This window comes from Chiloscyllium punctatum, chromosome 5, assembly GCF_047496795.1.
Source record: "Chiloscyllium punctatum isolate Juve2018m chromosome 5, sChiPun1.3, whole genome shotgun sequence".
Classification (NCBI taxonomy): domain Eukaryota; kingdom Metazoa; phylum Chordata; class Chondrichthyes; order Orectolobiformes; family Hemiscylliidae; genus Chiloscyllium; species Chiloscyllium punctatum.
Genome location: NC_092743.1, coordinates 35476224 through 35500649, shown reverse-complemented (window position 1 = coordinate 35500649; position 24426 = coordinate 35476224). Strand labels below are relative to the sequence as shown.

The 24426-nt window shown below is 39.2% G+C and overlaps 1 protein-coding gene across 2 annotated transcripts; it reads right to left on the bottom strand.

Annotated features, from left to right (window-relative positions):
* Positions 1-296: 296 nt before the first annotated feature.
* Positions 297-17134, bottom strand: myd88 (MYD88 innate immune signal transduction adaptor). Of its 2 annotated transcripts, none has more exons than XM_072570024.1 (6): positions 17031-17134; positions 16274-16638; positions 9804-9914; positions 7064-7244; positions 6371-6462; positions 297-2759 (listed from the first exon to the last, which is right to left on the bottom strand). In XM_072570024.1, exons 2-6 carry the CDS (start codon positions 16608-16610, stop codon positions 2605-2607), a joined length of 876 nt encoding a protein of 291 aa, XP_072426125.1. In that variant the 5' UTR covers positions 16611-16638; positions 17031-17134; the 3' UTR covers positions 297-2604. The 2 variants fall into 2 exon arrangements, with proteins under 2 accessions (XP_072426125.1, XP_072426124.1); XM_072570023.1 differs by having other exon boundaries at positions 16931-17109.
* Between the last annotated feature and the right edge of the window lie 7292 nt (positions 17135-24426).

The following is a 24426-nucleotide window of genomic DNA, read 5'->3' as shown; positions in this document are numbered from 1 at the left end:
AGCCTTCTGGCCTTAATAATATCTTACAATTAATTCCAGCTCAACCCACAGGCATTGAGACACCTCTGGATTTGCTATCCTTGAGGACCAAATGTCATGGCACCTAGAACTGTGCTTTGGTGTATATAAATATAAATTAATTCAATTGAAATAAAAGGAAGAAGGAAGCCATGTATAATTTGGTTCTAACCTTTAAGATGAGTGTTTGTGCAGACATGTTATATTTCATCACTGAGAAAAAAAACAACTATTACGATCATATCAACCACTGGTGAAGCACTAGAGAAACTTGAAACTGGACTTCTATAAAATTTTTATTATTTTAGCTGTTTTTCACATTAAAAAATACATAAAACATTAATGAAAAAACATGACAATTTTACTGAATATGTAACAGCCAAGAAGAAAAGAAAAAGCCCTTTCCACAAGTTGAATTGAAAGTTGTCCCTACAGAGACCAAGAAAAAGTTCATTTTTCTTAAGTTGTCAGAAAAATAAATGTTAGTTGCAACACATTCTCTGATACGTTTTCTGCATCAAGGTTCAAGAGTCACTAACTAACTATTTGTACCTGCACTGAAAGTGACTATGGACCTCTTTCAAATCATTTCAGAGGATATTTAATGATCAGACATCAGCATGGGACTGGAGTCACAAATAAGCTAAATTACCACCATTGGTATTGATGACATATTTCCTTCCCCAAAGGATATTAATGAAACTGTTGTTTTTTTAGAGTAGTCTCAGAGCTTTATGGTCATCTGTATTGATATCAATTATTTTTAGGTTTTTCTCCAAAGCAGTATACAGATTCTCAGTGACATGCTGGGATGTACATATAATTGAAAACAGGTTATTCAGCCCAAAAGGTCAATGCCAGCATTTATACTTCAAATAAATCTCCTTTCAGATTTCTTCATCTAACCAATCAACATATTTTATTCCTTTCCCTGCATGTGCCTGTCTAGCTTCTCCTTAAATGCATCTGCTACTTATCTCAACAACTCCTTTTGGTGACTATTCCACCTTACTATTAATGGTTAGGGATGACATGTAAATGTTCTACTGGGTTCACAAGTTACTACTTTATACTGATCACTTCTGGTTCTGGATTCCACCAAAAACTTGTATTTTCTGGAACTTTTAATTTTATAAAAAGATCTAAAGTGTTTAGGTGGAGCAAAATCTAAACAAAGTTTGACACTAAAATACATGATATTATGGATGATGACCAAAAGTTTGGTCAGAGATGTGTTTGAAGGAGTATCTTCAAAGACAAAAGCAAAATAAGGATGCATTGAGATTAAAGGCAGGAATTTAGGGTCATCTCAGCTGAAGGCACAATAATCAGTTTTGAAGTGATTAAGGTCACAGATGGTTAGGAAGCTAAAACTCAAAGATATCTTTGTTTGGGCTGGATGAGGTTACAGTAATATGGAGTAGAGAACCCTTGGAAGGAATTGAATACAAGGACTACAAAAATTATATAAAAAAGGACCTTGTTAATCTGGGAGCAATTAGGAGGTCAGTAATCACAGGGGCAATGGGTGAACAGGACTGAATGCTAGTTTGAATATAGGCTGCAGAGTTTTGGATGACCTTAAAGTTCAGAGAATGGAACATGTGTCAAACTAACCAGGAACGGAATGGTCAACTCTGGAGCTAACATGGACACAAGTCAGAGTTTCAGCAACAGATCATTTAAGACAGTAGCAGAATCAGATGTTATGGAAGAGGAAATAGACATTTTTACTGAGGACCCAGATGGGTTATCAACAGCTATCTTGGGGTCAAATTCCAACATCAAGATTGTAAAAGGTGTGGTTTAGATTCAATTATTAAAAACATTAGAGTTGGTGTCCAGGGAACAAATTTTATAGCAGAGATATTGTTTTTTATTCATTCGCAGGATGTGGATATCACTGGCTCGGCCAGCATTTATTGCAAAGAGTCAGTCATATTGATGTGGGTCTGGAGTCACATGTAGGTGAGAGCAATAGTTTCCTTCCATAAAGAGCATTAGTGAACGAGCTGGGTTTTCCTGATAATTGATAACAGTTTCATGATCATTATTTTCTCTCATTTTCAGATTTTTAAATGTCTTTAATTTTCCCAGTATTTCACTGGAGGAAATTTCTGCCTACCAAGTATTGACGTCAGACAAGTAGTCTGACAATGTAGAAACAGTTAAGAAGTTGAGAGAAGTGGTCGTAACGCCATGCTAGGTATTGAGGTAAATGTGAAAACTGACACTATTCTAGGCAAACTATGTGTGACAACAGGTATCTTTATAGATGTGGTGGATTTGTTTCTATATGAAGCAAAATGTACTGAATTTAACACTCAAAATAGTTCTGCATCTTAAGGATTTGATCTTGGCTGCATCTTGAATTTATTCAATACATTTTTTCTTCTACATCGCTAGTGAGAAGAGACCCAATCCTTTTAATACTGAAGAAAGTAATGTATAGTCAAGATAGCAGAGCTGGTTATTTGGAACAGATTTAATGGAATCAGCTTGTGGTAGAACCCGAAGCTGTCTTCATTCTTACAGTGTAATCACCATAATCACCTAGAGTACCTCTGCTCCCTTTAGGGTCTCCTCTCACGGTTGTGAGAGTGCTTTAGCGAGCCTCTTCCAGAACCACGCTTTGGTGCTTGGGTTTGTGTAATCACACAACGTGATGTGACGGAGAATGCTTGGAAATTCCCTCTTGATCTGCTTGTACTTGACAGGGATCAGGCGCTTGTCTCGGGCACCTGTGGGATTTGAAATCAATGTCAGATTTAATATTCACTCCTCTATTTAAGATTTTCTCTCTGATGTCCTTCCTGCCTCCTATTGTCTTGGGTGGGAATTATATACTCCAAACATCCTGTGGTTTCATTGCTTCCCAACAAAATTCTTCACAGAAGGCTACTGATCCCACAGCTCACAACACAAACACCATTAAGTACCCCTTTATCATTAAGCTACACTTCCCTGAATATTTTCTTGTGTTTAACTACTTCGTGGCTAAATACTGTATAGTTAAAGTTGCATAGTAGTATATTAGTAATCCTAACTTAAAGAATTAGTGTATTTACAATAATTCACCCCCATTGTCTTTGATAATGTTACACTGTAACCCCAAGAATCTTTGTATGAAAAAACTCCTGCTGTGCACCTTTGGTTATTGAATTAACTGCTAATTTTATGTACATGTGCAAGTCCAGGTAACAGTGTTAAAAAAAGTCATTCTTAGTCAGGAATGATATAGAAAACACTAAGCCAGTGTTTAATAGACATTTTATAAACTTGAAACTTTCCAGCTGGTGTCAATGACAGCAATCAGGAAATGTAACCATTTTACTTCATCCTCTTCCTTGCAATACTCATCAGCTCTGGTTGAGGTGAGTCAAGACAGACACAGAAAAGGAAGCACATCTGGAAAGCACATCTGTACAGCACATTAATACAACACTCAGCAATGCTACAAGCAGCCAGAGAAAAAGTATTTTCGTCCCTTTTCTCAACACACCAAGAACCAGGTACTCTTGGGCCCCTGGTGCTCCAACAGTAGCTTCAACAAGACACATGCTAGAAATGAGGAAGATTCATTCTCATGTTCTCCTGACATGTGATAAGAATAGGGGTGGAAAGAAGGGTTGCCAAGACATAACCTCTTCCTTCTGACAAATTGGAGTTGACAGCTCAGTAAAGGAGGGATAATGGGCAAGAAAAATCTTTGAAGTCAGAAGCTAGGAAACAAAGCCTTATATCTTCTAAGCCTGGATCTTCAGAGACCCTGATTTATCCCATTAGACACAGACGCAGAAGTAGGCCTTCAGCTCATTGACTCTGCTGCATGGTTCAACAAGATTACGGAGTTGAGATTGATCGACTCCATTTTCCTGTCTTTTCCCTTTCACCCTCAAGTCTGTCACTGATTAAAAAAATCTCTTAATTATCCAGTCTCTTCAGCCGTCTGCACTAATTCCATTGATTCATTACCTCACGAACATCCTTCTCATCTCTCTCTGAAAGAACTGCTCAGGGGTCTTGATAAAATAAAATATCAACCTGTATAGGACCTCACATTTTCTCTCCTTGTACAATAAACTGGAATGGAAGTCAGGGATTGCTATATGGCTAAAATACTGGGAAAGCTTTCCAACTTGGAAAAATCAAATGGTACACACACAAAGGGCAATGTTGCTTTTTTAAGCAAATGGTATCAGGAGTCTTTAAAGGAAAACTTCCTGATGAAAGCCCATCAGATTAGTCCAGCTGCATTTTGTCATGGATCTGAAAGTGCAGTGCATCTGAAGACACCGACAGCCAGTAATTTAAAAACATCTATCTCTTTCTTCCTCTCCTTTCCATGTGTGAAAAGACAAATCATGAAACTTGAGAGAATTCTAACCCAAGAAAAGACTTAATTGTATTCGTTCAATCATCAAATTGAAAAATTACTATAACTCTGCAGACAACAGTATGTGATTGTTGCTAAAATTAAAAGAATTGAGATTCAGAATTTTGTTTTTGAAGTCTATAGTTTTCCAACCATTATATTTATGTAAAGCTATCTATCTTCTGTTTGTCTTATTTGTGAATAAGTGAGTGTGTATTTAGGGGTTCCAAAGGGATATAGTAATCCTAACTTCTCTCTGCCATTTATTAAAGAATTAGTCTATTTACAATAGTTAGTCATTTCCTTGTTAATAACAACCTGGTTTTGTCTGGAAAAGCAGTCATTCCAAAAAAAAATGGATCACCTTTGTGATTAAAGTTGGGTATTTGCACATTTGTGATGACTTGTGAAATAGTATAGTTGAATTATTGGAGGACTTTTCCCAGTGAAGTTGTAAGATTTAAGATGGGTGATTTATTGTGCACCTGGAGCACTCAAATAGTCTCCAGTTCTGCCGTATATTCAATCTTCACAAGTACTAACTCATTTACCCAACTCCCAACTAGTTACTTGGGAGATGTGACAAATCAAAAGTGGTTCTCATTCACTAGTAACTATGCAATTGATCAACTCAACTTATCACTACATTCTCATCCCTCCCTTCCAACATCCCTGACCACTGTCCCCAAAACCTCAACTACTTCTCCCAAGTCTGCCTGAGACTTCACGAATGAAAGTACTTCCTGCACATATGCAGATGCACTGGCAGTTCCTGTGGCTTTGCTATTAATTATATTACAGACAGCAGCCTGCATTAAAGGTGATAAAGATTGAACAAAGACTGAAAAGAAGACACCACTAGTCTGGTGCCCTTCTGCTTTTCCTGTTCCTCCTGTTCCACTCTCCCTTGTCACTGGAGATCTTACTCTTTCTCTTCCACAGTCTCTAGCCACTCTCTTCAGTCCCTTCCTACCATTTGTTCTTCCAACCTGTCCCAGAGGTGAAGGAATTGGGTGGGAATAAGTGGAAGTGAGCCAGCAGCAAAAAAGGGCAAATACAGACCCTGGTGGGGGCAGAGGTCACAAATGGAGCAGTGAGAAAGAGGGCGAGTGAGCTTGAAGACTAGGCAGTCAGCAGGAGTGAGCAGTGAGTGGAATGTTTCAAGAAATGAATGGAGCACCACTGTATTGATGTAAATAGTTGGAGAAACTGCGCATGCACCCATGGAAGTATGGGAGTGGGCTTAAAAGAAAAGTACTGTGGATGCTGGAGATTTGAAATTGGAGAAACTCAGACAAATTACTGGAAAAGCTCAGCAGGTTTGGTAGCATCTGTGGAGAAAAATCAGAGTTCACGTTTCAGGTCCTTCCTCAGAACTGAACCCGAAACGTTAACTCTGATCTTTCTCCACAGATGCTGCTGAGCTTTTTTAGCAACTTGTTTTTGATTCTGATTTCCAGCACCCACAGTTCTTTGGGTTTTTATTTTGCTGAAGAAACTCAGTAGGTAGCATCAATAGAGAGAGAAACAAAGTTCTAGGCACAAATGCAGTACGATGCTTTTTTAGTTCTGAAGAGTCATGTTGAACTTGAAACATTAAATCTTTCTCACTACAGATGCCAACAGAGCTACTGAGTTTCTCCAGGAATTTCTTTTTTGATTTGAGAGAAAACAACTTCAGTTCCTTTCCATGTTCAGCAGGACTGGAATTAGAGTTTCATAAGAAAAAACAATAAAACTCATCAGCAATTTTATTTGAGAGAAAAATATTAAGATAAATAAGGAGTTATGGCAACAGCCCACATAGATTGGAAAAAAAAGTGAAAATCGCAAATCCTGAAGCAGGTGTTAGTTAAAACCCTATATGGTGAAAGAACTTGGAAGGACTAGAAACTGCAAGATAAGTAACTTCAATAGATATTGTAATAACTTCAATAGATAATAGTAACTTCAACACAATAAAGTTAAATGCGTTACCTGGGCTAAGACTCAGAGCAAACTTTGTTTGAAAGTCACATTCATTACTGACCAAATAGTCATCAGAGATTATCGCCACCATTCTTTTACACCTGTCATTAAAAGGTGGAGGAAACAAGCATGAGATTCCAATCAAAACGTCGATAATTCATTTCATTCTTCTTAACATTTTAATTCTTGCTTTTGATCTTTCTTGTGAATGTTGATTTCTGCTTAGAAGTTCTGATAGCAAATATGTGGTCAATTGAATACAGAAAAACAGACAAAAGGCAAGTGATGATCTAAATAGGATATGGGATTCTAGAGCTTGAGAACTAAGTCATTGACCAGTAATAAGATTTTTGAGATGGGCTTTGAACTGAAAATAAAAACATTGCTCCCAAATCTCAACACGAGCGAGGAAGCATATCAGGTTACTCTAACTCTGCTTGAGTGGACTGACAATACCCGACTCACGCTTAGCATTGTACCTACCTATGGTTTTTTCCTTCAGTCAGGGACTGATATGAGAGAACCTGAACTGAAAATTCCTTCAGTTTTCGGTGATGCGTTTGCTAATGGAAATCACTTGCCTTGCATAATTTTGCAATGAGAAATACTGAAATCCTTTCCTTAGTCGATTATTGGGAACAGTAAGTCAACACATCAAGAAATTTGTTCGTTTCAAATTCTACCCAAACTATTTCTGCGTACCTTTTCTCAATAAGCTCGCTGGTGATGGTCCAGACACACGACCCTGGCAGCACATCGCGGTCAAATACACACAACTTCAGTTTGCACTCAGACTGCTCAAGCTGCTTGATCATCTCATGGACAAACTCAATATCAGCTTGACAATAGCAAATGAAGGCATCAAAGAACTCTGGTGCAGCTCCTGCAAGACATGGCAATTTATTAATCCATCATCTACTACATGCTACTCTCTGATAATTCCAATATTGCTCCATCACTGTAGTTTTCCTTGTTTAAACCATGGGTTCATTTTAGACCAACTGGCAGACACAGACTACTAGCATTATCATTGTGTCTATTTCAATTCTAATAATAGATGGAAACTACACAAATATCTTTCCTTTCACATAAGTCCCATATAATCACTCAATTTTGCGCAAAAGTCTGGCGTCTATGAATGTTTTTCCTCTGTTCTAAGATTCATCTCACATACTGCTGCTCTCCAATGTTGCTAAATGGGGAGGCAATCGCCTAGTAATGTTATCGCTGGACTGCTAATCCAGAGACACAGGCAATGTTTTCAGTTAGAATCCCTACATGGTAGATGGTGGAATTTGAATTCAATAAATATCTGGAAATAAGAGTCTAATGATGACCATGAATCCATTGTCAATTGTCAGAAAAAAAACATCTGGTTCACTAATGTCCTTTGGGGAAGGAAACTGCCATCCTTACCTGGTCTTGTCTACATGTGACTCCAGACCCACAGCAATGTGGTTGGCTCTTAACTGCTCTCTGCACAATCAGGAATGGGCAATAAATGCAAGGCCTAGCCAGTGACACCCTCATCCTATTAATGAATAAAAATAAATTGTTTTCTCTTAATCAAACCTCATGTTGATGATACAAGATCACAGACTGGAGTACAAAATATAGAGTTGATTTTGTAATGTGTGCCTTTCAAGTAATTTATATAGTATTTTGTAAAATACTATAGTCTGTTGAAGTATGCCGTTGAGAGTGTGGGGCTGGTAAAGCACATCAGGTCAGGCAGCATCCAAGGGGTAGGAGAGTCAACATTTTGGGCAAAGCCCTTCATCAGGAATGAGGCTATGAGCCAGGAGGGGTGGTGAGATAAATGAGAGGGGTGGGACTGGGGGGGAAGGTAACTGAGAATGCAATAGGTGGATGAAGGTGGGGGTAATGGTGATAGGTCGGAGCGGAGGGTGGAGCAGATAGATAGGAAGGAAGATGGACAAGTAGGACAGTCATGAGGGCACTGCTGAATTGGAAGGTTGGAACTGAGATAAGGTGGAGGTAGGGGAAATAAGGAAACTGGTGAAATCCACATTGACGCTGTGGGGTTAGAGGGTCCCGAGGTGGAAGATGAGGCATCCTTTTTCCAGCTGTCGGGTAGTTAGGGAGTGGCAATGTAGGATGCCCAGGACCTGCATGTCCTTGGCGAAGTGGAAGGGGGAGTTGAAGCGTTCAGCTATGGGGCGGTGGGGTTGGTTGGCGTGGGTGTCCCGGAGATGTTCTCTGAAGCACTCTGCGAGTAGGCATTCTGTCTCCCCAATGTACAGGAGATCGCATTGGGAGCAATGGATACAGTAAATGACATGGGTGGAAGTGCAGGTAAAACTTAGATGGATGTGGAAGGCTCCTTTGGGGTCTTGAACAGAGGGAGGTGTGGGCGCAAGGTTTGCAATACCTGCGGTGGCAGGGGAGGGTGGATTGTTGGGGGGCATGGACCTAACGAAGGACTTGTGGAGGGAATGGTCTTTACGGAAAGTGGATAGGGGTGGGGAAAGAAATATATGTCTGGTGATGGGGTCCATTTGTACGTGGCGGAAATGACAGAGGAAGATGCGATGTATACGGAGGTTGGTGGGGTGGCATTCGAGAGCAGAGGTGTGGGAAGTGGATGAGATGCATTGAAGTATGCCACCCAGTGAGTATTGAAACACAATACAGTATGGTGACAGAGTTTGTAAAGGATGTCAATCTTTTGCCATAGGGAGGCAAACTTGGATTAGGAGCAATATGCCTTTTTTGTTCCTCGGTGACACATGCAAGTGGGTTGGCCCACACTTAAACTTGGCCCATTTCTGCTCAGTCTGTGTGGGAAATGGGTTGCTCTTACAGAACACACTGATTGATGACCAGGCATTGTTGTCATTCCTCAAATTTGGCAAGGTATGACAAACTAAAGGGAAATTTATCTTGATTTTATCCCCCACCTACATATAAATAAGCTGAATTTTAAATTCAAACCAACTCTGCAATTAGTTTAAGCTATCCTCAGTGTTGAGCTAGAAATTTCATCTTTTCATATAAACTAAATATATATATATATCCCTAAATTTCAACATTCCTGCTCTTACAGAGCAAATATTATGGCTTTTAGTCGGATTTAGTATAGCAACTTAGAGGAAATGGTAGCCTGGTGGTAATATCACTAAGTTAGTAATCTAAAAGCCCAAGCTAATACTGAGGGGTGTTGACTGAAACCCCAACGCAACATTTGAAATTGGAATTCTGTTACCGTTCTGGAATTAAAAGCTAGTCTCCATGGTGGTGATCATGAAACCATCAACAATTGTCATAACGCATCTAGTTCACTTTATAGTCCCAACTCTTAGATGTTTGGAACTTGATTTGGTAAGGTAATCAATTGGAAAGAGCAGTCTTCTAGGAACTGATAGCAGTTGTAATTTTATTAATATTAGAGGAAAATGAAACGATATTGAATTCTGTTTACCTGTAGGGTCATCTTTTATTGTTATTCCTACTGGTCTTAGGGTCTTGGACTCACTGCTATCCACTGATTGCACTTGAACTGGTTTATTAAGGTATCGTCGAGAGCTTGCTTCTGTTACAAAAAAAGATGAGGTCATGAGTTCAGTGATCCAAACAGACCCCAAACCCAAAGCAGGTTTTCCTATTACCTGCCTCATACCCACTCTTCACATTTTGGTTTGTTCAGAAAGTTTAGTACTAGAGCCACTCGTGGTTTTAGATACTGAAATTACTTACCCAGAATATATACTGTGTACATGCTACCCTCAAGTGGTTCTTCCAAATGGTGTTCAACATGCTGGAGTTGAGGCAGGTTTCACGAAGGACTGAGATATGGCTAATGTAAATTCTGAATGCAAATGTTTTGAAATTTGTGATTTTTTTTGTCATCTTTTATAATGGCACAAGAATAGGCACAATGAAGACTTTGGTAGAAATCCCAAAATATACTTAAGTTATGACAGCGTAAAAACAGTGGCTTAAAAGCTTATAATTTATGATGCGCTGGATGTTAACAATATTTCTCTAACCTTGACTGGAACCCACTCCTACTCTCAGTGGAGCAGGAAGATTCTGCTGTGATATTCTTAGACCACACCTGAGAGGTAGAAATCACTACTTTTTTAAAAAATATTTGCACTACAGCAACACACTAAAGCTTCTTCAAATCACTTCTCAAACTCATGAAATCCACTGCCTGGATAAATACAAAGGCATGGGGAAATGAATAAAAACATGCATTTATAACCACCTGGAAGTGCCTTAAAGAACTTTATAAATCAATTAGGCCTTTTTGAAATGTAGTTACAGTCATATTATAGGCAATTAGAAAACAGTAAACTCCCACAAAAAGTATTGTGATAAAGAATAATTGTTTTTTTTTCTGAGTGACGTTAATTGAGGGATGTTCATTCACTAAGATATCAGGCATAACTTCTCTGCTTCTCTTTGAAATAGTCACCATAGGATCTTTTACATTCAAGCATTGTGACTCAAACAAAAGACTCAAAGCCACAGCTGACACTTCATGTCTGACATCATCACGTCCAAGTTCCCAACCAAATCTGACGCTATACTGGTTTAGAATATACAAAATCCTAAAAAAAATCACAAGCTAATGGTACACCTGAATTGCACTGGCCCAAGAAGTGGCACAGCATTGTTTTCTCAAAGTAATTTAGGGATGGGCTATGAATTCTGGTCCTGCTAGTAAGACCCTCAACCTGGGAATAAATGGGAAATAATAACATATTAGTAATGTCACCAGAATGGTAATCCAGAACCCTAGGCTATTATCCTGGGTACATGGGTTTAGAATCCCACCATGATATTGAATTGAATTCAGTAATAAAGTAAAAAACTAGCTTAATAGTGATATGTAACCACTGTTAATTGTTGTTAAAAATAAATACTATCTGGTTCATAAATATACTTTGTGGAAGGAAATCTGTTGTCCTTACCGATTATGGTGTACTTGTGACTCCAGACCAAAACAATTCGGCTAACTCTTAACTACTATTGGGTATGAGCAAAGAATGCCAGCCTAGTCAATGACACCCATATCCGGTGAACAAATTTAAAAATATTAAATAAAGCATGAATCAGTTTTCCCTTTCTGTAAATGATGCCACCCTAAAAACTGTGACATGACTAATCGCTGAACTGATTGTCAAGCAACAGGTTTAGAAAGCCGGAATTCCATAGAAGTGTTTCCCAATCTTTTAACAACATGACCCTGTTTTGGTGCTTGCAGTTGCTGAGAGTGTGTGTGTGTGTGTGTGTGTGTGTGTGTGTGTGTGTGTGTGTGTGTGTGTGTGTGTGTGTGTGTGTGTGTGTGTGTGAGAGAGAGGAGAGAGGGGGTGGAGTGGGGGGGGGGGGGTGCGATGGGCAAAAAGTTGGCGATTGGGGAAGAAGTAAAAGGTCAATGTGAGCTTGTGAAGGGTGAACTCTCGAATTCAAATTATAAAGCAATCAACTTTGCCCTTAGGTTTTGCAGGACAGGATTCAGGCTTCCTGGTTCAAGCAGTTAGGTTACACCCATTGTTGCAAAGATTTAAAGAGGCTGTGCAACATATCGCACCCGAGTTCCGCAACAGCCATTACTGCCTCAGAGATCGTGACCCTGAGGTTTTGGCTAACTGGGAGAAGCCCTCTTCGACAGATTGTTATTGCAGAGGTAGCATCTTGAGGAACCAAATTGCAATAAAACTAAAGCAAACCAATGAAACAGTTCCAAATTATTTCATCTCATTTCTTATTTTAAAAAAAGGTAGTTACGTGACCTTTCCTCTATTCAAACCTTCAAGGTCTGAAATGGAAACTTAAAACTAGTTCCTCAAATTAGGTCAACAGCAGAACTATACAAAAAAAAAACACATTGAATTGCATTGAAAAAACAAAATCACAGCCATTCTGTGATGCATTATTTGACATTACTGCACTGATATGTCAGTTCTTGTACTTGAATAATGCCTCCGTCACCAAAACCACAGACGACTGTGATGGTAATCTCTTCAGCTGTCAGCATTCAAACTTGGAGAAGCAGACAGTTACTCAAGCATTCTCCATCATTCAAGACTTTCATAGCTGATCTGACTTCTTCCATCTACCCACCAAGGCCTTTAAATCTTTGTTCACCAAGAATGTTTCTTAGGCAGAGTTAAGTGTATTCAAAGACTCTTCCTCAAAAGATAGTGGTAGCAGAGCTCCAAAGTCCTTCAGAGAGAAAAAAAATCTCCTCACCTCTGTCTTTAATGGATGACTCTTCGTCCTAAATTCACCCACAAGTGTAAAACATCCTTCCCACATTCACATCAAGATTCTTTAGGATCTTAAATGATTTAATCAAGTTTACCTAACTCTCCAAAATTGTAGTGGATACAAGCCTAGCCTGTCCAAACCTTTTTCATAAGATAACCTTCCTATCCCAGAAATTATTCTAGGAATCATCTGAATTGCTTCCAATGCATTTAAATCCTTCCATTAAAAAAGTCCAATATTGTACATAAACTCCAGACATAGTCACACTAGTGGTCTATATAACTTAAGCATATTTTAATATTCAATTTACATATTTTAATATTCAATTCCTGAACAATAACATAACTTTCCTATTTACTTGCTCTACCTGCATACTCACCTTTTACAACTGATGCATAAAAACAACCTTAGGTTCTTCTGCATCTCAGAATCCTGCAATCTCTCACCATTTAGATCAGATGCTTCTTTTCATTCTTCCTGCAAAAATTGACATTTTCTCTACTCGTTGGATCTCTAAACAATCACTTAATCTATCTACATCCCTTCATCACCTCGTTACTCTTTTCATAACTCATGACATTTTCTACCTGTCTTCATATCATCAAATTTAAAAACCATAGTTTCATCCTTCCTTACAAATCATTGTTATAAATTGTGAAAGTTTAAGCCCCAGTAATGATCCCTGTGGCACATAACTCATTTCATCTTGCCAACGAGGAAAATATCCATGTGTACCTGCTATTTCCTATTACCGAACCAATCTGCTATTGATACAAATATGTTACCATCTATGTAAGCTTTTATTTTCTCTATTAACCTTTGATGTTGTTTCTTATCAAATACTTTTTTGGAAATTTAAATAAAGTACACCACCCTTTATCCACACCAAGTGTTGCTTCCTGAGAGAGTACCAATGAATTGGTTAAACACTATTTCTTTTTCACAAAACCATGTTGACACTTCTTGACTATTTGGTCTCTTCCAGGTGCCCTGCTAGAACATGTTTAATAATACCTTCTAACATTTTCTTTATGGTTAAGCTAATGGGCCTTCTTTATCTTCCTCCCTCTTGGAACAAACAAAATAATTTGCTATTTTCCAAACTAGTGAAACCTTATCTGAATCTAGGGAATTTTGTGAAATTAAAAGCAACATATTAACAATCCCACTAATCACTTCTTTTAAGATCCTGGATGCAGTCCATCACAACCAGGTGATTTGAGTGCCAGATCACTTCCTGCTGAATGTTATTTCGAGGTCTTTTGACCCTTTCACTACAATGTGATACAGAAAAGGAGGAATGTAGGAGGTAATGGTCTAGTGGATTATCACTAGATTAGACCCAGATAATGTTCTGGGGGCGTGAGTTCAAATCCTGCCACAGCAGATGGTGGAATTTGGATTCACTAAAAATCTGGAATTATGAGTCTAATGACAACCATGAGTCCATTGTCAATGTTGGAAAAACCCAACTAATTCACTAATGCCCTTCAGGGAAGGCAATTGCCATCCTTATACATGACTCCAGACCCATAGAATTTGTGGTTGATTCTTAAACTGCCCTCTGAGCAATTAGGGATGGGTAATAAATGCTAGCTTTGTTAATGAAATGTAGCAGCATTATACACTTTTCAAACTACCTTGACACAAGTGACACTATTAAATAAATATCAATTCAAACTCTTACTGTTTTTATATTTCTAGCTAGCTTTCTCAGATTTTTTTTTCAATCCCTCTTACTAATCTTCTGATCATGCTTTGCTTTTTTTAATCTGCCCGATCTTCTGATTTTCCACTCATCCTTGTGCAATTATGTTCCATTTCCTTTAAGTTTGATACCATCTTTTAAGTTAACCCACCAATGGGTTTCCCCTTGGAATTTTTCTTCCTTGTTGGAACATATCTATTTTGTTCATTCTGAAATATTTTAAGTGTCTGCAACTGCATCTCCAATGAATTATCGCTTAACATGATTTGCAAGTTCATTTTAGCCAAGGCTCTAAACTGTAGAATTTGTTGCTTCAATCTCCCTTTTCTCTGTTAAGATGCCACTTACAACCTACTGCTTTTGCTTTGATCAAGCTTTTCGTTGTCTGCTGCAAGATCTCCTTTCATGGCTTATTGTGATTTATAATGCCCCTGCGAAGCACCTGTTCTTGTTGAGTGAATTATTGTGGCATCAATATAAGCCAAATGAAAAAATACATGGTTATAAATGTGCTCTGCCCAATGTATAACAATTATTACTAGTTAAAATTCACACAACACCAGGTTATTGTCCAACATGTTTATTTGGAAGCACTAGCTTTCACAGCGTTGCTCCTTCATGAGATGGTTTTGATTAGATTACTTACAGTGTGGAAGCAGGCTCTTCAGCCCAACAAGTCCACACTGGCCCGCCAAAGCGCAACCCACCCAGACCCATTCTCCTACATTTACCCCTTCGCCTAACACTACGGGCAATTTAGCACAGCCAATTCACCTAACCTGCACTGTGGAGGTTAAGATCATATTCACAGAATTTATAGCCACAGGAGTCCAGTGACATGCAGACATGATACAGTAAACAATCTTAGATTAAAACTTTTATCTTTTATAATGGGATATGCTAGTTTCTGTTATTCACACCTATTGAATAAAAACCTGAGTTATCTTGAGCATGTAATTTTAAAAAAGTCCTGGGATTTATATATCAAAGAACAGAAGCCAGCATATCCCATTATAAAAGATGGAAGTTTTAATCTAAGATTGTTTACTGTATCACATCTCCATGACACTGGCCACTTTTGGCTATAAATTCTGAGCATGATCTTAACCTTCACAACTACCTGATGAAGGAGCGGCGCTTCAAATAAACCTGTTGGACTGTAACCTGATGTGTGAATTTTAACTTTGTCCACCCCAGTACCTCCAAATTATTATTAGATTCTTGTTAACATTTTTTGTATGTAAGGAAGAAGCCAGAAAGTGCTGGAAATACTCAATGGTGCAATTTTGAACTTCCCTGTGCCTTTCTTGTACATGCACTTTCTAAAATGCCCTATGAAGTTGAGTAGAAGGAAAGTTGAATATGAGGTCTTGTTGAAATGAATGCACAAATACTTGTAGATGGAAACTCCTCATGACGACCTACAGGTACTTCTGTCTTTTCAAGACTTAAGTTAAACTGAGTGAATGAGGTTTTCAGCAATTCCAAGTTGTCTACCTGCATTAAACCTTGCAGAAGTGAATTCCACATTATCAAACTGCACAAAAGACTTTCTAATCAAATCAGTCTATTACTTTTTCCCAGTTTTAGACTATATCCCTTTTCAGCAGCAACTGCGGTTTAAAAATATATCTTTTTACACATATCTCCAAGACCTTAACTTTAGTTGTAGTAAGTTACAGATGAATGTTATCTTGCAGTTAGTTACATTGAGAAGCACCGCCACATTCACTATGACCTTCAAAACCACACTAGGCATCAACAGAACGCTACATGCATGGCGATTAAACCCTCTTTCTAACTCGTCTGCTCCATTTATTGTGACAACAGCATCTTGGGAAAAGAAGGGGCGCGAAATCGAAGGTTTAACACGCTCCCTAAGGGAATATAATAAATGATGGATCTTCTTGGAATAAATAAAACCAATGTATTGGGTCGGTGAAGCAAAAACACAAGAGACTCACCAATATCTGGTGTAACGTCCTCAAGGATATCGTCGCGTTCTATCTTTCGGAGTAACTGCATTATTTTTCCTACAGAAGACCCCTCCTTGACTTGCCAATCTTCCAACAGTTTTCCGGTGGGATTGTCTAATCTTTCGTAGTTCTTAATTTCCAGATACTCAAAGCCCATCTCCTCGGCCAGCACTGTCCAGTCCGCCGCCACTACAGCTCTCGGATTGAGGAACAGAGCTAGTTTCTTCCTCACCGAGAAGTTCAGTGCAACCAGAGGGATGGAAAAGTAGTCAATGCTCCCCAGTAAATCGGCAGACTCCGTATTTTTCTTCTCACAACTTGCCATTTTGTGACTAAAATATTTGTTCAGAGTTCTGGGCAACAATGAATAAAAAAAATACAATTTGAATCAAAGCAAGAAGTCTTCCCTTATTTTCGACATAGCCCACCTCAATCTCACACCTAAATCTTGAGATAATAACACTTTCCACAAATATCCATCCAAGTGACACAAGTATTTCAGCAAGCCTAAAAAAAACTCGCTTTCGTTTCTTTATCTCACAATTTTACCGAGAAACGAAAGTATTCCTTCACGTCGTAAACGCTACACTTTTGCGAGGTGCAAGTCGCACCGAAACTTTTTATCCGCTAAAAACGAAAACTTACCAAAGAAAAACCTCAGGCGCACCTTTCTTCCGAAAGACTAAAAATCAATTAACTATTGCAGCAAATTAAAGCTATCATTTTTATTAAAATACACACAAACTTTTGTTATTTCCTTAGGTCCGCTGCCATTCTCGGGGAAGTGACGCGTCCAAACTGACTGTAAACCAACTCTTTTGGGAGGAGCAGCAATGTTTCATTTCCGCATTGGCCAATTCTTTGTGTTTGTCTACTTTTGATAAACCTGTGCTAGTTCCAGATCGCCTTGAATGTATGTCAGTTCCTGCATCAGTGCGTCAGACTGCAAGCTTCTCTTGCTAGACTTGTTGAGCATTTCCAGCACTTCCTGGTTTTATTTCAGGTTTCCAGTATCCACAATATTTTGCTTGACTTTTTTTCTCCTTAAGTTGCTTACTGAGATTGACGAATTAGTTGAGAGTCATAGAGATGTACAGCACGGAAGCAGACCCTTTGGTCCAGTATCAATGGATTGTTTTAGATTCATTTCTCTGACCTGGTAGTTGTTACTGAGGTCATTTATAATCAAGAGTTACATGTCCCTGCGTGGCAGTCTCTCAGCGGCCTAGCGTAGTGGTCTCTAGGCCCGCATAGTGATCTTTCTGTGGCACATGGCGGTCTCTTGGCCTGGCATAGCCTCAGCATGGCCTCAATGTGATTCCAGTGAGGTCTCCATGCCTCAAGTTAAAGTCCGGCGCTGTCTGGAGTGAAGGCCTCCTGAACTCTGGAGGCTAGGTTACATCATGGACTGGGTTGGAAGGACCGTTGTTCTGAACTTTTTATTTCTCTGTTTTGTAATTGAATCCAACAAGCTGTAATGCTGGACTTTTTAATTTATTTATTTTTCTATTTTTTTTCCCCTAAGAACTGTTGCTGAAGCATCTGTACCTAGATACTTTGTAGCTAAGATGGTGCCCTAAGTGGCGACTTGTAAACTTTTCACTATACTCATGTGATAATAAAACTAATTCAATTCAATTCAATAAAACGTCAGTCACCTTGAATCACTGCAGCCCTCGAGGTGAGTCCACTATCACAGGATTGACAACTCTCTAATAATTAAAGCTCAGTCTCCAAGATACTACCTTGTACAATTTTGGGATAAAAGTCATAAGGGCATTAAAAATATTTGTCTTTGTGGTTTTATTTGAACACTTCTCTTCCAAATGTAAAAGTGTTGACAATGAAATAAAGGACTATTTTGGTAACAGTTGGCCATCATCCAATTAATTGATTGTTTTGCTTTCCAATTGCCATAGGATGAATATTTTTGAAACATAGAAACTAGGAGCAGGAGTAGACCATTTAGCTCAATGAGCCTGGTCTGCTGTTCAATGTGATAATTACCAATCTTCTAACTCAACTCCATATTCCTGCTCTCTCTCTTTCTGTGTATTCTTGGTTGTCCTTTTACTGTTTATTCTCCAAGGGTTATTGAAAATTATGACTACAGTCATTCCACCATGATCATCATAGCTGTCTATCTGCAAACTTACAGGAGTATGCCACTAAACTGTTCAAACCTATTCCACCATTCACAAAGACCATAGCTAATCTGATTACTCCACACACCCACCTACCTTTAATATCTAAACATTTATCAGTCTCCTTCTTGAATTTACTTAGTGACCTGGCCTCCACAGCTTTCTGTAGCAGTGAATTCTACAGCTTCACCATCACCTGAGTCACACCATCTCAGTCCAAAATGGTCTACTCATATCCTGAGACTGTGACCCCTGGTTCTAGACTCTCCAACTAGGGAACATTCTCTGGTCTGATCTGGTCTGTTTCGTCCTGTTAGAATTTTATACTTTACGATCAGATCTTCTTTCGTTCTTCTAAACATTCTCCTAGTGAATACAGACTTGTCAAACCAATCTCTTCTCATGCAACAATCCTGCCAATTCCTTTAATTAGTGAAGAAATCAAGGGTGAAGGGGAAAGTGGAGTTGAGGATTATCAGATCAGCCATGATCTCAGTAGTAGTGCAGATGTGATGGGCTACTTCTCCTAATGGTCTTACCAGCCGAACAAAAGTTGGCTGAGCTCCCACAATATAAAGTATAAGTTGTCTTAGCTAGGGAAAACAAAACTGTACACAGTACTCCCACTGCAGCTATAGTATAACTGCAGTAAGATGTCCCTACTTCTGAACTCAAATCCTCTTTTAATGAAGGCTGATATATCATTTGCCTTCTGAACTGTTTACTGTACCTGCCTGTTTATAGAACATAGAACAGTACAGCACAGAACAGGCCCTTCAGCCCATGATGTTGTGCCGACCACTGATCCTCATGTATGCACCTCAAATTTCTGTGACTATATGCATGTCCAGTAGTCTCTTAAATGTCCCCAGTGACCTTGCTTCCACAACTGCTGCTGGCAACGCATTCCGTGCTCTCTCAACTCTCTGTGTAAAGAACCCTCCCCTGACATCCCCTCTATACTGTCCTCCAACCAGTTTAAAACTATGACCCCTCGTGGTAGTCATTTCTGCCCTGGGAAATAGTTTCTGGCTATCGACTCTATCTATGCCTCTCATTATCTTGTATACCTCAGTTAGGTTCCCTCTCCTCCTCCTTTTCTCCAATGAAAAAAGTCCGAGCTCAGTCAACCTCTCTTCATAAGATAAGCCCAACAGTCCAGGCAGTATCCTGGTAAACCCCCTCTGAACCCTCTCCAAAACATCCACATCTTTCCTATAATAGGGCGACCAGAACTGGACGCAGTATTCCAAGTGCGGTCTAACCAAAGTTTTATAGAGCTGCGACAAGATCTCCCGACTCTTAAACTCAATCCCCCTGTTAATGAAAGCCAAAACACCAAAATGCTTTCTTAACAACCCCGTCCACTTGGGTGGCCATTTTAAGGGATCTATGTACCTGCACACCAAGATCCCTCTTCCTCCACACTGCCAAGAATCCTATCCTTAATCCTGTACTCAGCTTTCATATTCGACCTTCCAAAATGCATCACCTCGCATTTATCCAGGTTGAACTCCATCTGCCATCTCTCAGCCCATCTGGCATCCTGTCAATGTCCCGCTGCAGCCTACAACAGCCTTCTATACTGTCAACGACACCTCCAACCTTTGTGTCATCTGCAAACTTGCTGACCCATCCCTCAATCCCCTCATCCAAGTCATTAATAAAAATAAACAGTAGAGGCCCAAGGACAGATCCCTGTGGAACCCTGCTCACCACAGACTTCCAGGCAGAATATTTTCCTTCTACTACCACTCACTGTCTTCTGTTGGCCAGCCAATTCTGTATCCAGACAGCTAAGTTCCCCTGTATCCCATTCCTTCTGACCTTCTGAATGAGCCTACCATGGGGAACCTTATCTTCATTAACTAGTGTACAAGGACACCCCGATCCTTATCTACATCTACATTTCTGAGATTATCAACAAAAAAAACACTGCCTTTCTTTTTTCAGTTTGAACTGTATATTTTCACTTTAATCAACATTGTACTACATTGATGTTTTTGTGATCACATATTCAAGTTATGATGTGGAGGTGCCGGTGTTGGACTGGGGTGGACAAAGTTAAAAATCACACAACACCAGGTTATTGTCAAGCAGGTTTATTTGGAAGTACAAGCATTTGGAGCGTTGCTCCTTCTTCATGTAACCAGTGGGGCAGGATCATACGACACAGCATTTATAGTAAAAGATCAAAGTGTCATACTCATGATGCGATCAGTATATCCAAAAATTGCCCAGTTATCAAAACAGGCGACATGCATTTTAAAGTGATGCATAATATGAATGGATGCATGGAGTTAACAAATAGTGGAAGCAAGAAAGTCAGGAGGCAAGGGTTCATGCGATGAAAGTACAAGCATATGAAGTAAGAGCATAACAAGAATCTATCCACCCCTGTATTAAAACTATTCAATGAAACCAACTCCAGCCAGATTTTGGTTAATTGCATATACTGCCTGCTGAGGCACCAAGCCATACGGCGCAACTGGGTACTTCATTTGATTCCCAATTAACACAGTTATTTTGAAGAACCTTATAGTGGACTGGTGATTAAAGTGACTGGGACAGAGTTTAATTTAATTTCCGTACACCACAGGAATTCAACTTAATTTATATTTCTGAGGAACTAACGTACAGTGTTCTTCACACAGGTCTTACAAGGGGAAGCAAGAAGTGATTTAATTTATTGTAATAGGGAAGAACCAAAGCAATATAGTTTATCATAGAGTTATAGAGATGTAAAGTGTGGAAACAGACTCTTCACTCCAATTTGTCCATGCCGACCAGGTATCCTAACCTAATCTGGTCCCATTTGCCAGCACTTGGCCCGTATCCCTCTAAACCCTTCCTATTCATATATCCTTCCATATGCTTTCTAAATGTTGTAATTGTACCAGTCTCCACATTTTTCCTCTGGCAGCTCACTCCATACACATACCACCCTCTGTGTGAAAAAGGTGCCCCTTTGTTCCCTTTTAAATTTTTCCGCTTTCACCCTAAACCTATGCCCTCTAGTTCTGCACTCCCCCACTGCAGGGAAAAGACCTTGTCTGCTTACCCTATCCATGCCCTTCATGATTTTATAAACTTCTATTAGGTCACCCCTCAGCCTCCGACACTCCAGGGAAAACAGCCCCAGCCTATTCAGCCTCTCCCTATCACTCAAATCCTCCAACCCTGGCAACAGCAGAGATTGTCATACTCAGAGAGGTTGCAACATGGTTTTGGAGGAGAATTACAGAAAACTAGCTACAAACAATTAAGTTTCAAATGGGCAAGCAAAATGAAATTACAAGCCAGTTAGGAAGATTATTTTTGTTTGAAATGACCAGGTCAGCAGCAGTGAATGGGCTCCCCTATTTTTTCTCCGTAGGTCAGAACAGAAGTTTAAGTTCTTTTTAAAACAAGGCTCTGCATTCCCCAATTAAAAACTAGTTAAATATTTTTATTCCAAAGGAGCCAATCAAAGGTTTCCTTGAGTTAAGTAAGGAGTGAGTTTATTACTTGTTCATGCCAAGAACAGTGATAAAGTTGCAATGTCAAGTATACAACCTTTGGCATTGCTTGGCTCTCAGACACATGTACGGGTACAAAGTTAAAAAGGCGTAGTGAAGCAAACATGGAGAATGTTGGAGAAAGTCAAGATATCTGGCAATATCTTTTGGGAGAGAAACAATGAACATTTAGAGTCTGGTAATGCTCTTATTCAGAACTGAAAGATTTTGACGTTTTATTTGGTGGAGGAGGAAGATGTAGATGATGTTTTTGAGGCCCAATGCAAAAGGCAAAGAGGTTGTTAATGGAAGTGAAGGAAAAAGAAATGTAAAAGAAAAGGTTGGGGTAGTGGAGGATGGGGAGGAGTCAGTGGAGAGGGGAAGAGAACATAAGAAAAATGGAGACAAGGTATAATGTGGTCAGTTTCCGAACTTGTTCAATCCAATGTTGAAGCTGTAAAGTACCAAAGTGTAAGATGAGATGTTGTTCCTCGAGCTTGCATTGTGCTTCAGTGGATCATTTCAGCAAGCCCAGGATGGAAGTGTTAGCATGGTAACAAGGTGGATTATCGAAACGGCAAGCAACTGGGATGTCAGGGTCATTCTTACAGAGAGAATACTGTAAAGAATTCACCCAGTTTGTTTGGCGTCACCAATGTTGTGTGCAGCAAATGCAGTTAAATGGATTAGAAGAAATACAAGTAAAATGCTACTTCTCCTGGAAGGTATACTTGAGGCCATGGTCAGTAAGGAGGGGGGAAGTGAATGGGTAAGTGTTATACCTTTTATGACTATATGGGAAGGTGCCATGGGACACTGTGGAAGTTTCTGGGGAAGTGGACCAGTTTGCCACTGAAGGAATGATCTCTTTGGTATGCTGACAGTGGAGGGAAGGGTAAGATGTGTTTGGGGTGGCATCCTGCTGGAGGTGGTGAAAATGGCAATGGATGAGGGAATGCAGAGAATGGTGGTGTAGAAAACAAGGGAAGCTATTTTGTAGTCCTGGGCAGGATGAGATGGGGTGAGGGTAGAAGTGCAGGAGATAGGTTATACATGGCTGAAAACCCTTTCAACCACAGAAAAGGATTGGTTCTCATATAATCAAAATTAAAAGAATATATACAGTTTAGATGTCCCTGAATCCAAAGGTTTTACTCTGAGGCATTATTTGATTAGTTGTTATCCTGGATGCGTTCAGCAGTTATGATTATTGCTGATATTTTTAAAGTTCTCAGTTCAATGCTGCTTCTTTCACTGTCAACTAGGTACTTTTTTGAAAGAAAGAGAGAGCGAGAGAGTCCTTTTTTCAGTGTGTACTGAATGTTGCATTCTTAGTTTCATTTCTCTTGGTATACTGAAAACCACCTTCAAACAGAAGCAGTTTGTATATTCAGTATCTGTGTAAGTTATTGTCCCTGGTAATTAAAGTAGATGTTTCTTCTCCAACATACAAATATTCTCCCAAAGGTATAAATCAGGTAGGAGATGATTACTTTAACAAGCTTGCTATAGGGTCTGACTAAGTAATCTTTTACCCTTAGGGAAAAGTTCCTTTCAGCTTAGTCTTTGGTGAATAAATATCACAAAACCTGACCAACCTGTGTAGGTCAGGTGATTCCAGTGGCCAATTTAAGTCAATATTTTGGTCTGTTTTCATGAGAGTTCAAGTATTGGCTCATGGAATTCAAAAATTAACACTCCCTAGGATCTTTCATAATACCTCACTTTAGCAAGGAATGAAACATGAACAATGTTTGTCCCTCTTATTCAAGTGTGCATTTCATTGCCGGGTCGTGATGAAATAACAGTTTTTTAAAAAGGATAATCATACACATTCTGCATTCACTTTCTTGTCTTTAACCTGTGTTTAAAATTTGTTTTCTGAGTAGCAACAGTAACAGAAATTGCTGGAGAAGCTCAGCAGATCTGGCAGCATCTGAGGAGACAAAGCAGGAGTTAATGTTTGAAATCCTGTGACCCTTCAAAGCTGTTGTTATTATGTATTTTGACTTTTTGCAGAGCTGTGCTGCTGTCTGAGTTTTAACTCTTTCTAATTGTATAATCTATGTTCCTGCTTTAGACATTTTTACAAATATGATTTCTAAACTGGTAGGTGGTTACTTCGATTTTCAACTCCCATCTGGTGTCTGGATTTACGTTCTCTGCCTCATTATATTAATTCACTTTGTCAAGTTGTTGTTTGGAAGCTCTGTTCTGTTCCTTGGATTTCCAAGTGAGTAGTTCTATTTTTAACTCTGGTGGCTCCTAGTGGTCTCCATCAGTTGTGTCAGCTATGGGTACATTCCATTTCCTGTATCCATTGTTTTCGTAATGTGATTTCCTCTAACCTGTTCTACATTTCCTGGAACTTCTATCAGATAGCTGTACTGCTCATCCACTTTCACTGTTCCGGTAAGTGAGGCACTCTGTTCTGGCCCATTTGAGAATTTCTCTCGAAATGGCTTCTCTGTAACAGTTTCTGATAACCAGATCTTTGACT